The 15,528-nt window shown below is 39.4% G+C and overlaps 2 protein-coding genes across 5 annotated transcripts; both read right to left on the bottom strand.

Moving 5' to 3' along the window:
• Positions 1-190: 190 nt before the first annotated feature.
• Acn (apoptotic chromatin condensation inducer acinus) lies at positions 191-5,126 on the bottom strand. 3 transcript variants are annotated; one of them, XM_033483890.2, is made up of 10 exons: positions 4,901-5,124; positions 3,039-4,368; positions 2,861-2,948; positions 2,644-2,760; positions 2,351-2,555; positions 2,065-2,273; positions 1,768-1,989; positions 1,421-1,678; positions 1,204-1,353; positions 191-769 (listed from the first exon to the last, which is right to left on the bottom strand). In XM_033483890.2, exons 2-9 carry the CDS (start codon positions 4,364-4,366, stop codon positions 1,231-1,233), a joined length of 2,550 nt encoding a protein of 849 aa, XP_033339781.2. In that variant the 5' UTR covers positions 4,367-4,368; positions 4,901-5,124; the 3' UTR covers positions 191-769; positions 1,204-1,230. The 3 variants fall into 3 exon arrangements, with proteins under 3 accessions (XP_033339781.2, XP_033339782.2, XP_033339780.2); XM_033483891.2 differs by having other exon boundaries at positions 191-1,353; positions 2,065-2,270; positions 4,901-5,126; XM_033483889.2 differs by having other exon boundaries at positions 191-1,353.
• A 3,139-nt stretch (positions 5,127-8,265) lies between these two features.
• On the bottom strand, positions 8,266-14,333 carry Kr-h1 (kruppel homolog 1). 2 transcript variants are annotated; one of them, XM_033483793.2, is made up of 3 exons: positions 14,059-14,333; positions 10,773-11,547; positions 8,266-10,677 (listed from the first exon to the last, which is right to left on the bottom strand). In XM_033483793.2, the coding sequence occupies exons 2-3, from the start codon at positions 11,523-11,525 to the stop codon at positions 9,922-9,924; spliced, it is 1,509 nt and encodes a 502-aa protein (XP_033339684.1). In that variant the 5' UTR covers positions 11,526-11,547; positions 14,059-14,333; the 3' UTR covers positions 8,266-9,921. The 2 variants fall into 2 exon arrangements, with proteins under 2 accessions (XP_033339684.1, XP_033339685.1); XM_033483794.2 differs by lacking the exon at positions 14,059-14,333 and adding an exon at positions 11,880-11,985.
• Between the last annotated feature and the right edge of the window lie 1,195 nt (positions 14,334-15,528).

The raw sequence follows: 15,528 nt of genomic DNA, 5'->3' as shown, positions 1-15,528 counted from the left end.
GGTTGACAGTGCCTGCGAGTTACATTTATGCAATAGTGTGTCCTGGATCACATACAACGATAAGATGAACGTAACGAATCAGTTGTCGTTGTTCCGTATAAAGCATGTATATATATTTTTTTCGTCATATTCAAGGATGAAGTAACAAATTTTCCAAACGTGATATCGTAAAAAGTAAGCGGCAAATATATAGTTTTGCATATATCCTAAAGTGTTTTACATTTATTGATAATTTTACATGTCACATTATGGAATATCGAATTATACTTTATGTACAAACGTGTTTTCGGTTGTGCGATTTCACCGAGAAACATCAGAACTTTACATTTTACTGCCAAATTCGGCAGTACATGTCAAACTCAAGGAAGTCGGGCTACGCTACAAGCAGATGACAGAAACGAATAATCCAGGATTAGAGAACAAAATTCTCTTGTGGTTACTTAGGTTGATTTCTTCGTGTCAAACGATAAACCACATTCTCGTCATCTCGGACGGCTTTCGTCGTTGGTTCCAACAACCAGCCTATCTTCGATGTTTTTTTCTGTTTTATTTAATACCTTTTTCTTTTTTGAGACAGTATTTTCAATGACCACGAATATTGTATATTCGCTTCGTAGTATTTCTCTACGGACAGTTTCGTTTCGTGTGCTTTCACTTATTCTTCGATTCCCAGGGTCTCCGCGCTATGATGCGTGTCTCCTAGACGATGTAAACACTATCGTGTGTTCATTCTATAATTACGCCACTCTGTTGAATAGTTAATGTTGACCTGTAAGAAGTACAGTTTAATGCTGAAATTCAGGAAAGCTGGAATCCGGAAGCGGAACACGTCTGGATCATGCAGTGGATTCTGTATGGTTTTTCATACAACGAAACTAGTAGAATTATAAGATAAGAAAAAAGAGAGAATAGAATGTCTAAGGGCTTGAAATAAAAAAGAAATAAAGGATATTTGACAGCATAAACCAGACTCTATCAAATTTCTTGAACAAAAAAAAAAAAATAAAGAAAAAGATTTAACAATCGCCAACGCAACATATTAAAAACGCTAATTGATGCAACCAATAACCAATAAGGATACCAGTGTTCATAGTCTATGAAAAGAAAGAGAAATGATCTCTTGCTTTCCACGATTAGAGATCGTTTTAAAAAAACGGGGAACTGATGAAAATCGGAGTGTTTGCATTAGAGAAGGAAAGGTACGTTTATCGAAATTGGACGATCAAAGAACTATTTTCTTGGGCTGCGACGACGGCGGCCGTCCCTGTTATTTCTTTCCGCGCGTCTCATCTCTTCTAATCTACGTGCGTGTTCTGCCATGTGTTGCCTTCTCATTTCCTCTTTCACGACGATCTGTAATAACGTAATTTTTAATTAGTCAGGCAATAAAATTATATGACTGTTCAACGCTCTAACGCACCTGCTCGTTTGTAAGTGGTAACCAGTATATGCAAGGAGTAGCTTTCGTCTTCCTAAAGAGATCGTCTAAAAGCTTAGCTGGCGGCGGTTCATCTTCTTTCTTTTTGAATTTACGTGCCGGAGCTGGAAGATGCGCTTCCACCGCGGGACTCCGACTCCTTTGTCTCCTCTTTTTATCATGATCCTTCTTTTCGCGCTCCTTCTCTTTCATGTGCTGCCCATCTTCTTTGCCTAGATCCCATTCTCGGACTACCATCACCTGTTTAGTGTAAGACTCGTTCAAACAATGTACAACTAACACCGTTGGACTCCAAACAGTAGGAACTTTTGCCTCTCGAGTTTACTTACCTTTGTGTTAGCTTTTTCCTCTCGATTCCAATCTTGTTGCCACGAATCCGGTACAAGTGTCTCAGTTTTCCTTGGAATAGATTGATCTTTGGACAATTCCCGCGCCAATTCCATGTCATCTTTGGTTGCATACTCAACGTGAAGCCTCTTCGGGTTCGAAACTGGCCAAGATACACCGTGTAAAGCTTGCCGTGTCTCGAACGCCTGATCTTCGTTTGCATACTGGATAATTTCACAACATCGATTAGTTCTTGGTTGCTCTGTATCAATGTCGCAACGACTTAAAGACATACACACCTCTACAAAACATTTGGATTTAATTCTGTCCATCCAAAAACCATTTTCAACGATCGTGCCGGTACGCGAAAGAAGTTCCTTGATTTGATTCAGAGTGAAAGGACGAACCAAATTTTTGATCAACAGTATATTAGTGGGCTTCGTGGCCGGTGGACTGGGTGATTTTATGTGCGGCGTTTCCTTTACGATTGATATTTTTCGGCGCACTGCTAATAAAGTACAAGTTCAGACGATAAACACACACGAGCAACATATTTTATTATTAGCATTTTATTATTTTAAATACCTATATGATTGTCGACCTTCCCATCTCCCTTTTTCGCGGTACCGTTCTTTTGCGTGACACTTTCACTGTCTGACTTGTTATCGTTCGCCCCTTCGTTAGTATTGTACCACTTTTCATTGGCCCGGAAACGATCTCTGTCTTCGTCGTCGTCTTTGGACAAACGAACTTCGTTTATTGACAGCGGCCTTGCCCCTGGCACCAACGCCTATAAAATACATATGTAAAATATTCTAGAAGATAAATTATATTAACCAGAGAAACGCATTTGTATAAGTAACGAACAAGAATATTACCTTCAGCGAATCAGTAGATATTGAAAACGAAGGCGTGGTATCTGTAGACAATGCAGTGCCCCATCGTCGTTTTCTCGGAACGCATTTTGATTCTACCTCGGCATTATCAAGATTCTCCTGTTAAGCAACAATATGGAATTAGTTTACCAAATACATCTGTATAACTGTAATTTTCTAGGTTGATTAAAGTTACTTGATACACATTAAATTGACGGACCTTATTTGATACAACTGTTTCGTTGTTTACACTCGCATCGGTATCTTCTTTTTTCACATCATTCTTCTCCATCAATATTCTTGCAGAGCTAAAATTTATTTTCGAAAATTAGAGAACGAATGCATTACTATAATGCATTATTATAATATTATGAAATAGTTGTTCAACTTGTGCTTACAATGATCTCTTCAAATTTACTTTCACAGGCTTAGAAGTGGCTAATTGGACCACTGCCGACACAGAATACTCTGATTTCTCGTTTAGACTATCTGATTTCTGATTGTTCTCCTCAACATTTTCAGCTTCTGCTTCCACATTGTTTAGCAAAGTATTATTCCTCGGTTTTGGTGATACCGATCGATCTTTCGGTTTATGCGAGTCATCTGCAGCTAATTTCTCTTCTTGCATATAAGAATCAATTTCAATGTCCCTTTTAATGGGAAGTTCATCCTCTGAGTCTGGTGTATCGGAATTGGACGAGTCTCGATATTTAGTTCGATGCTTTCTACGACTGGCGCAGGATATTCTGCTGCTCGTTCTGTTACTTCTCGTACTTTGAACTTCATCGTTCGATTCAGACGTAGAATTTACTACTTCGCGAGGTTTTTCTTTCTCGTCTTCTTCCTCATCGGTGCTCGTATCTTTCTGAACGTTTTCGACGGTTATTTCTTTGTTGAACGGTTCTGCTGACTTATCGCTGGTATCTTCCACGGACTTTTCTTCCTTTGGTGCATCGTTCGTCTCCTCGGATGAGCGATCGCCGTTTGATCTAGGAGCCGACACAACAGGTGTGCTATCCGACTTAATCGGTTCGTTATCAGCGTTTTCGATCGGGATATTTGCCTCTTTTGATTCACCTTGCTGATCTATGTTTGGTTTATCGTCAGACAAGTTGGCTGAAGTGGTTTCAGGCAGGATCTCCTTGCTATCACTTACCTCTTCGTTGGAGTCCTGACCTGGGTATGAAGAGGAGGGATCGTTCGGCTGTTCAGTGCTACTGAGCATTCTTGTACAAGAAACCAGTTGCTCTTCTGCCGAGTCAGCCTCCTCCGCAACTCCCTCACCACTTTCTTGCCACTTGTTCGATTTTTTCCTACTCAAAGAACTATCGGATGATGATTCTGTCATGTTATGTTGTCTGCATAACTTCAGCTTCTGTATTTCGCCAGGCGATGCGTCTGCTCTTGCTACTTTCCAAACCGATCCACCATCGTTGTCTTCTTCATGTTCTTCAGATTTTATCTTGATATCGGTTTCCGTGGATGTTACTGTTTCGTTACAGTCTTCTACCATATCTTCCAACTGTTTTCTTTGGAGTGTGAATGCAATTAATTTCTTGTCTGTCTCTTTGCTAGCGATGCTTTTCCCTGTCTCCTCCACAGTTTCTGGCTCCGGTGACATAGAATGTGTTTTTTTCACTCGTCTACGCGTTGATTTTCTAGTTGGTTTCCCCACTTCCTTTTCCGGAGTCCCTTTTGCTTTGTTCCTTTCGCTTTTCCTCCTCATTTCTAAAAAATAATTAATGTTAATGTTATGAAATAAAGTAGCTCACTTGCACGCATACTGGATTTTAAAAAAGTATAAAAAAATGTTTAATTTAATGATAACGAAAATTTAATATTGGTATACGCACAATTCTTTAAAACCTTGAAACTGTTACAATGTTTTCAGCTTGTATTCTAAATTGCTCACACTTACGAGCTACGGTTAAAACTTTTAGTGCGTGCTACACGGTTTACACAATAAATTTTGTATCCGAGTTACATATCCACCGAATAAATGGTTCAAGCTTTGTTTTATCAATTAATAAACTATCAATTCAAATAAATAGTGACAAGTACTTTGAATTATATAGAGAAAATCTTACTGTATAAAACAAACAGTTATTGGTTACGCGAATTATTTGAACGATAAGAAGCGATTCGGTCAATTACATGCGATAAATATTTATTCAGAAAGGTTCGAATAATAGTCGGATTTATGGTTACTCAGGAAACGCGCGGGTCTTCCCTTATCCAAAAGAAACGTACAACTACTCACTTAATAAACGTTCTTTTTCCTTTAGCTAGATATTTCTCAGGCGTGTTGCGCGTTCTGCTAATTTTATTGACATATAAATATAAGTATTTCAATCGAAACGTTCCCAATGACGCTTCTAACAATCGGTCGGACTACCGTACTCCATTGAACACGAACGTTTTACATCGTACCAGATAGGTTCGCAAAACCGGGATAAATTATATGTACATGTCGGTTCATCGGTATGAACTCGTTTGAAAACCCTGTCGCCACGTAAGAGCAAATCAAACTTGATTATCGTAAAGTCTCTCTTCGGTGTGCAACGATTGGCTGCGGATTGGCTTCCCCGTAATGAAAACGTACCTTTAACTGAATATTTTATATTCGGTGATTTCGTCTAGTTACCTAGTGGGATAATTTAGTACGCAACAGCGACAACCAGAGGGCCAAGCAGCGTGGCAGAGGACAACTATCTTATCCCGCCATCTTCGCGTAATCTCCATTCGAATGGCTCCGGCGGTAATTTTTGAACGATGGAAATTTTTCGTTAGAACAAATGATTCTATATTGAATGAAAAGTCAAGCGAAGATTCGGAAACACTGTTTACGATAGAATATATTTTAATGCAGCGAATACACGACTGTTTGTTTCGGGCTTCGGCAAAAATACATCTGCATATAATATATAGACATAGATATATATTAAATAAATAAATATATTTCCTAACGGAAGCTGACTATCAAAATGATTCACGCGCACTTTGGCGGAATAAAACGAAGAAATACAATCATTAGTGCCTATAGTGATGCGTCGGTTTTATAGAAATTTCTGTCAATGACGCGAACAAGAAACGCACGACTTGTAATTAGCTTTGAACGTAGGAAAAAACGATTGCAATCTCAATTTACCGCAACGGATGACTTTCGAGGGCTAGGCGATCTCTTTTCTTCTGTTATTCTCGGTGTTTTCTAACATTTTCTATCGAAACCAAATGTACGATCGATAAGCAAAATATTAATAAATATATTAATATATTATAATATTAATATATATAATAATATATATAATAATATATTTTATATATAAATTTTATATATATATTTTATATTAATATATAATATTATTATATATATATGTATTAATAAATATTTTCAGTGGTCCTTATCGCACTCTTACAAGATTGTATTCTTCTTTTGTTGCGTCAAATTTCTACAAAAACGCATTTTCTTTCGTGTGTAATCAGTTCCACACGCCCGCGACGATGAGACAAAAAATACCCCATCCGGCATGCATTTGTGTGTAATGTGCTTGTGTTGTGTATTTAAAAAATAATAAGTAATAACGAATAATAACTACAATATTACACTAGACACCTCTCTCAACGCGTTTCAACCTATTTCTCGTCATTATCATAATACTTAACAATTCGCATTCCTTTTATTTTGACAAGCTACAACGCAACGTGGCCTACTTATATGTTCTCTCATGGGATCTACGCGAACAGAAAAGTATTTGAACACCAACAAGCCAAGCATGCTGCTGCTGGTCTTCGAATTCCGCCAACAACGATCGTTAAAATGTCTAATTAAAAAACCCGAGTATTTCATTCATCAAAGGTAACTTGACTTTTTGTTTCTTTTCGAAAGCGTTCGGAGATATGCTTAAATTTAAGATTGCACATAAATTTTAAGTCACGCACGATCCACGGGATCAACAAGAATTGCATCTCCCGGGTGATGAACGAAAAATCGTATCGAACATTTTTCTTTTCTTTTTTTTTTCAGCCGTTCGATTCGACGAATAGGGGAATAATAGGCCACGCGTCGAAGTCTGTATTCGTAAAAAGAAACAAAAGAAACATAATATACATACGCTCCTATATAAATATTACATTACATATTAAAATATGAACATGGCTCAATGTATATGCAAGCTGTTCTATAAACTGCAGATCAAAAATAAGCGGATGATTCGATCGCAAAGTGCATTAACTGGAACAGTTTATCGATTCGATGAATAAACTGCGAGATGCCCGGGATACGACAGAAACATGTACATTATTGTATCGACGCTTTTACAGTCAGTGACGAATATTATCAGTTCTCACAGAAATAACGTTAAATGCCCAAATTTACAAGTATTTCAATATTTCTTTGAAAATCGAGTTTAATCGTGTACACGTCTCTGTTGTATAATATGTATATCCGTAATATTATTATATAATATATATATATATATATATATATATATATATATATATATATATATATATATAATATGTATATAATATATATATAATAATATATAATATATACTATAATAATATATTATATATATATATATATATTATATTATATAATATGTATATCCGTATTATTATTATTATATATGTAAAATCCGACAAAAGTAACTCGAATGCAAAACATTTAAATAATACTATGGTCTCAAAAAATTTGAGAACCTAAAAGACCAGATATACATATTTCGAACACGTCACGATCGATTTCGACCAGATGCACTTTGCTGAACGTTCCACCTTGAAAATTAGTCTTCAATTTATAAAACATTCTTTCCGTCGTATCGGTGCGAAGCCAAATGCGGGCACATATGGCTACGAATTATTAATCGTGATAATACGATTGAATATTTAATATGAAAGTTGCACGCATGCTCTGATACGATTAGCACGCTTGTACTGGCAGTGGGCATAGCTCCCCTCAATACTCTGGCATTATGGAGTTCTTATCACAGAGATATCAATTGTTTGGTACTTTCTTCCCCGTTGATTTCGTTTTTACGGTGGGAAACTGTATATTCGGTCATTTATCCCAGTAAGATCTGTTTCTTTTTTTTTCCCCTTTGTTTTCATTAAAACAGTATTCTGCTAGACTCGCGAGCACTACTCCGCGAATCAGCACTTATACTTACAATATACATATTTTTCAATTCTTTTTACCTTTCCAAGCTCATTGAGCGACGGATTCGTCTGTATCGACTCAATGCGTTTGTACTTCAAACAACTTATTGTGTTACTGATGCAGTCGTCGTTATTCATCCTTTCTATAGAAATCTATAGATATCGAAAGTTTCATAAAGCGGACAAAGTTCGATCGTTTGCTAGACCTTCCTTGCGATCAGTATTAAGGCTTTCCTTGCAAAGCATCGGTTAACAAACTGTATTATTGTTCGAACAGAGACGTTGATTGCCAATCGTTCACCCGTACATCGACAGTTTCTATGACGTGAATAAATTCGAATTTCGCCATATTAGATGTTCGAAACGAACGAAAGTAAAACTCCAGGGAGAAAAATAATTTGTGGAAAATCGTCTTGAACCAATTGAAAAGTATCTACCGAAAACAATATGTGTCTAACAACGACGAAATTGAGCAATTACGTGTTTTAATATCACTTCGATCTATTATAGGACCTACACACGATAATATTAAACAATGTATCATTGGGAAGCTTGTCACGCTCGAACAAATGTGTTTGTCAGACTGGTATCAGTCTCTTTTGTAGTTTTTTTGGCAAGATTGGAATATTTATTACACGAACATTCGATTACTTGATCACGATCAAATTATGGAAAATTTCACGATACACAAAACACGTACTACGTTCAAATTTTAACAATTAAAACAACTTGTTGTTTTCGGTACAAGTTACGTAGCCTTCGAACTAATCAACACCTATGGCCGTATCAGTTTTTTAAAAATCTCCTCTATAACATATAAGAAAATGAACAAAAGACCATGGTTTATTTATGGGCGCGGTTACTCTGCTTTGAGCTATTTCTTGAACATTTTAGCGATGTTTTAAAACGAATCGTGTACTTTATATGCTTTACTACAATAAAGTACCGTCTTAAAAAACCAGAGAAAAAGGAAAAGATTTCTCGTATTTCATCGAACGAGAACTAGTTTCGACTATACATGTTCGTTCCAAGGCCTTCACGTTGTTCATTACTTTTACGCTAGTCCGCTGCAACTTAACATATATATGTATATATATATATATATATATATATACACGCAAGTACGCATTCACACACACAAATATCCGGGAACACGTACACATTACGTGAGATACAAGAAAAAATATGACGCAGAGCACGCCAGCTAAATATCGAAGAAAGCAAAGCAAAGCGAATGTTTCTAGTGTCTTTCTTCCGCGACTAAAATCCAAGGACATTCGACACTTTCGTTAGCAAAAAGATTACGCGATCCTTGAACTTGTTCGTCTTTCGACTTTTGCTTATCTTAAAGTTACCGCTAGTTCCCGAGACATTGAGAAATCATTTCTCGGTTACTATCCAAAAAATCGAGGAATTTTGCAATTGGTTTGCTGCTTCGCATCGCTAAGTAATGTTAAATTAGCTGGTGAGCTTAATGTGCGCGGCGACGTTCAATCTGTTTCACTTGCATGTTCTTAAATTATGCTTTATTGCGCATCGTTCTATCGATACGAATTTGTCAGGAAAACCAAATTTGTAACAATGAATTGCCAATAAATTAAAACCAATCGAGCGAAAGAAATCAAATATCTACCGACAAAGTATCTCGGCTCAAGCAAAGAACATCGAAGAGTTGTTTTTTAATCCTGCAATGATATTTTAGAAGGGATCCTGCCCTTGCAAAATCGGAAAATATTATTACTTTTCTTTCGGTTCAGTCTTTGTTTAGTAGATTTTCATTGATCAGCATGATTCTTGCAAGAAGTTCAACTCAAGCTCGGGAAACTCGGCGAAACAACCTCGTCCGTGATTGTGAGAATATCTGAATTCTTCTCGACCTAGCTACACGTCTCTTTACGAAGGCAAGACGAAATATAGTGCATCTGGATGTCCAGCGAGCATCAATCGCCTATGCTTCGACATTGTGTCGGGCAGCTCGGGAAGCTATGGACAATGATGACAAAGGTCGAGTCTGGGTGAGGTGCCTATGGAAAGATGATGACCGCCTGCGCGGTCGAGGGGAGTTTCGTCTTACCGTACGCGAACTTATCACCAGTTCACCGTAAACGAGTTCGAAATCTTCCACTATGAAGCCTTGGCGAACTGAATAACAGAGTTCTGTCTCTGGGAGGCAATGAATCCGATCCTCTCGCTCTCCATCGATTCTAGAATCATTTTACACCTCTTCCTCGGCGGAAGAATTAACGTCTCTCGCACAGGAATAGCCAAGTCGAGAGGATCCGGCGACGGTACCGGGCTGACAGGATTACTGCTCGGCGGTGTCAGCATCGGTTCCCGTTCAACCCTAATTCCGTACTCCCTCTGTCTTTCCTCTTCGACCGCTTCGAGGGCAGCTTCTACCCGCCTGCGAGCGTCATTTCCAGGCAGATTTAGTAGAGAAGAACAATCGCTGACGAAATCGTTGCTCGGAATCCCGAAGGTATTGTACGTCGGAGAGACTTCTTGGTACATGAACGTGTGACACTGCTCGATGGGGACGACGGGCGTCGTCTGGAAAGCTTTCTCTTCGCTCGGCGCCGTGAGTGGTTGCTGAGAATATTGCTCTCTGGAATACATGTAGTAGGTGAAATCCCGCGGTGCGTTATACGCGGCGGTAGCTTCGTCGCTTGGCTCGTCAGTCTTTTGGTTCTCCTTGTCGCTGGCAGTGCCTACGCTGTACCCCTGTGAGATTTCTACCTCTGGTTCGATCGGCGAGTCCCGAGGAGAACCACTGACAGACGAGTCTGAGTGCGTCTTTATGTGCATCTCCATCGTCTTCTTCGAACCGAAGGTTTCGTGACAAAGCGTGCATTTGTAGACCTTCTCGCCGTAGTGTGCAACCTGAAACGATTATAGAATGATCTTGTAACTCGTACAGTCCTCAATCATTTTTTGAAGAAAAGACGCTGCAAATTTACCACATGTTAATAAATTACCTGATGTAACTTTAATACGTGATTGTAACCAAAAGATTTGCCACAGATGTCGCAGGTGTACGGTTTCTCCCCGGTATGCGTGCGGGTATGAACTTTCAACTGTTTCGAGCATGTGAACCCTTTGCCGCAAGCCTTGCATACGTACGGTTTCTCGCCGGTGTGAGTGCGCATATGAATGACCAATTGTCCACTCTGGATAAACGTTTTCGAGCACACTGTACACTTGTGCGGCCGTTCACCGGTATGAATTCGCATGTGCCGGTGCAATTTCCCACTGTGTTCGAACGCGCGCTCGCACACGTCGCACTTGTACGGTCGTTCCTTCGTGTGAATACGACGATGCACGCTCAAGTTCTCCTTCACCGAAAACGATTTACTACAATATTCACACTGATACGGCTTCTCGCCCGTATGCGTCCGATAATGTCTGGTTAGCCGCGCGGGCACCGCGAAAGTTTTCCCGCAAATGTTGCATCGGTACGGGTCCTCGCCTTCCTTACCATGCGAGCGTAGGTGGCTCTGATACAAGTTCTTCTGCTCGAAGGTTTTCTGACAGAGGAGACACTGGTACGGTTTCTCCTCGATATTTACCGACAGAGTGTCGGTCCCGCAAGTCGGGGTCGCGTACACGGTCAAGTCCGGACTACAAACTAAACTCTTCACTGGATTCACAGGCTCCAAGTTTACCGTTTCGTTGATAATTGACATCGTTCTTGTACTTGAAAATGGCTCGACTTGATAATAACCAACCATTCTTCGTTATCGAGTTACAAATCTGAAAAGAAATAGCACAAATTAGTATTCATCGAATTGATTTGATTCGTACTTTTCGTATGTTTTAAATGCCCGTTGTTTGGAAAAATTAGCGCGGAAGGAAGTTAAACAATTCCTTAATTAAATACAAATGACTGTCATTATAGACATACGAATAAATGCGAACGGCGAAGAAATTTTTAATTTGCGTAGGAAAACATTCTTTGTACGTTCGATGTACAAAATCGATAGTTTTACATTTTTATAGAAAACATTGTGTTTTACATACTATAATTACAAGGTCCTTGTTACTTTATGCGAGAAGTAATTTTAGACATTGGCAAGCAATTTTACCTGTACTGTAACAATAACAAGGCATTAATTAAAAATTGGAAGACTAGATGAGGTAGATCGACATGAGGTAGATAGAGCGAAGATACTAGGAACTTCGTCCTAGGTGGTACACGCAACTGTATGTAAACGCCTTGATACTTAGGGTAAAACAGCCTACTCGATCCCCCACCGTTCGCCCTTCGAGGATCAAAAAAACGCCCACGAATCGTGCGACGCCCAGTGCGTGCACGCACGCGCGCGCGCGCGCATCCTGCAACTTCTCTCCGTCCCCGGTCCCCGACCCCCGACCACCGATTCTACTGGGCCTATGATAAACCGTGTATTATCGACTCACGAACCTGCTATGCTCGACCCTTTTCATTTTTTTTTTTGGTTGCCCCAAGGGGAATAGGAAAATAAAAGATTCTTCGCTGTGATAGAATCTGTCGAAGATTACGAACAGGGAAGCACAGAAGAAGTCAACTGTTCCCCTTTTCCGTGACGATATTCGGATTCCTATTACGCCACAAGTTGAACTCACTCGCGATAATAATAAATCAACGTAATACGTAATCGGACGAAAACAAAAATTGTTTATTGTCTAACTGAGAATATTGTATTCGCGTGTAACCAGATATTTCTAAGGGTATAGAAAAGGTTCGATAATAATAAATCAACGTAATACGTAATCGGACGAAAACAAAAATTGTTTATTGTCTAACTGAGAATATTGTATTCGCGTGTAACCAGATATTTCTAAGGGTATAGAAAAGGTTCGATAATAATAAATCAACGTAATACGTAATCGGACGAAAACAAAAATTGTTCATTGTCTGAACTGAAAATATTGTGTTCGCGTGTAACCAGATATTTCTAAGGATATAGAAAAGGTTCGGTAATAATAAATACAACGTAATACGTAATCAGACGAAAACAAAAATTGTTTATTGTCTGAACTGAAAATATTGTATTCGCGTGTAACCAGATATATTTCTAAAGGTATAGAAAAGGTTCTACATCTGACATTTCGAGATCGTGCGATTTTTTACATCCTTCTAAAATTATACTCGTCTCGTAATTAATAGTTCTGAGACAACTTACTCGGGATAATACATTTTTTTATAACAACGATCATTTTCGCTAATATTTTAATATAACGGAGGAAGGTGAAAAAAGTTCGAATAGGAAAACGTTGGATTTGGCGGAAGGCTTATTGAAGAAGTCTGACGTTGATCACACGTTCCTACGAGGTCGTCAGTTCAGAATAGGTTAAGGCTGGGTTAAACCTGCACGCGCGTGTCTCAGTTCGTGAGGCGGTCGTCGTGGTCGGCGGTGGTGCAATGCCGCGACGCGTCGCGGCGGCAGAAACCGCTCGCTGCTGCCTCCACGTGCACTCGCCGCATTTTTTTATAGCGATCACCGACCTCGTGCAACTCGCAGCGCAGTAAGGACGTTGAGTTACATCACGGACTACGATACATATCGTCGCTTCTAACAGAATCTATCGCGATCTTTCTTTCTTACGCACACAGTTCTTTCTTTCCTCAATTTTTTCTCTGCTTCGCCATACTCGAAGAATATGAAAATACAATCGATGGCGGAACAGACGTTTCGAATACAACCTAAGCTCGCGCGGCTGACAAAACTGCCATCCGATCCATTTATCGGAATTTCTTTTGCTGTTTTTAATCTTTTTTTCACACATTATAGGCCAGCCATTGCTCAGTACTTTTTCACATTAATTTTAAATAAGATTTGCAGCTAAGAATTTAAGTTAGCGAGTGTTTCAATAAGAAAATCGTCGAAATTAATATTTGATCAGCACCCGGTTCACGAGCGTCAACATTTGAAATGTCAACCAGTCAGCTCTTTCGGTGCATAACGTTTTAAGAAACACTTGGAATTTTCCAGAAATAGCAGTCGGTGTTTTGAGAATTCAATGTGTTTCGCGTCAACTATTTATCTATCGATAAACAATCGATTTTAAGATGAATGAAATAACATTTTTTGTTCGACTTTTGTGTCTGATATCGTTAACACGTGAAATATTTTAATTGAAAATTGAGAAAGAGGACATCATTTCTGTAGAATGTTATTCACCGTTCTGCAGCTTGTATTTGAACTCTGTTCAACTTCGAGAGAACTGATTTGGACTAGAACGAAGACAAATGTGAAACTAAGAAATGTCAAATTCACCCACCTGTGCCGTTCTTCTTACACCCTCGCGCAGTCGATACACACCACGTTTCTTCTCATCGTTCTATGATCGATCACAAATCAACAGGATAACAGAAAAAATTTGTCGAAACGAACAGAAACGCGTGCACGAGTCTCCGTTAATGCATGTCGCATACGTTTGTCACTTCTCACAGTTGAACGCCGACAAAAAACTCAAACTTGAAAACCAAAGGACCCGCCTCAGGACACGGCCAATCGTACTGTGCAATGTTTACCGCCTGGCCGTGCCGAACGCCGACGGAAATCATCGATCATAGCCGAAGCGCCGTGCTCGGCCCTCGCCCCTCTACACGCGCTACCCCCACCACAGCGCCTACGACGGCCGACCTACAATTTAGGGCGACTAAGTGCTTTTCGCAGCACGTGGAGGCAGCCGTCGTGGTTTCGGCCGACCCCGCAATTCGCGTCGTGAACACGACGGAGAACGCCGACAGACGAGGATGAAAATATCTCCGGTCTATAGGGACGCGAGCGGTCACATGATACATACTATACACGCGTATGTAACGCCACGACACGACACGACACGGTACGATACGTTACGATAAGCTTCGTTAATCACAGATTCGTTATCAGTGGTCGAATATTCATATCGGAAGAACAATTTATTTTCGGATCAATGTTTACGTACCTGGTTCATCTTTAGGGTTCTCCTAAACGTTAACTTACATTTCTATTTAAAGATTTATATTTTTAAATACATATTGAATACTTTTTTTAATAATTGTTATGTAAGGTTTTCGAATGAAAATAACTTCTCTCTTACAACTTCCAACAACGTTTCGTGATAAATGTACTAATAATAATAACATTTCTTTTTTCCTTATCTTTTCTGGTTTCCTAATATTCTAACTTTAGCTCTCAGCTAAATAAACATTATCTATGAATAGAAGAACAAGTTCTGATAGTGTAAACAATGTAGTTGAAGTTGATATAAGTATTGTAACTTCGTCCTTTTAAACGCAACCGTTCAAAAACAGTCAAATTTTAATCGGTGCCGTCGTGGTCATGCCCGGGACAAGTGTCGTGCGCCGCAACGATATTGGTTTCGAACGGAGAAGAGCAATGACCCAGTGCGAGCGGTGCACGTGTGCCGGGTAGAAACCACGACGACTGCCTCCGGCAGGGCATTGGACGCCGCGTGCGCCACCACAACGACAGCAACGATGTGTCGTTCAATGTTTTGTATATGTGTGTGTTAATATTCCTGAGCTGTGCTCGTCTCACACACACAGACACACACACACGTAAACACACGACACGACGCAGGAGCAGTGGCAAAGTGGCAACTATATTGGCTGCCACATCTGACAAATATTAAAGCTTAGTAGAATTTGTCGAAATCATGTAAGAATCTTTTGCAAAATTTAATGATATCAACTTCCAAAAAAAAAATGTTAGTATAACCTTACGGTGTAGATGCAGAGTACTA

The sequence above is a fragment of the Megalopta genalis genome, chromosome 6 (genome assembly GCF_051020955.1).
Source record: "Megalopta genalis isolate 19385.01 chromosome 6, iyMegGena1_principal, whole genome shotgun sequence".
NCBI classification, from domain to species: Eukaryota; Metazoa; Arthropoda; class Insecta; order Hymenoptera; family Halictidae; genus Megalopta; species Megalopta genalis.
Note: the sequence above shows the minus strand (reverse complement) of the source record. Positions and strands in the feature narration are given on the sequence as shown.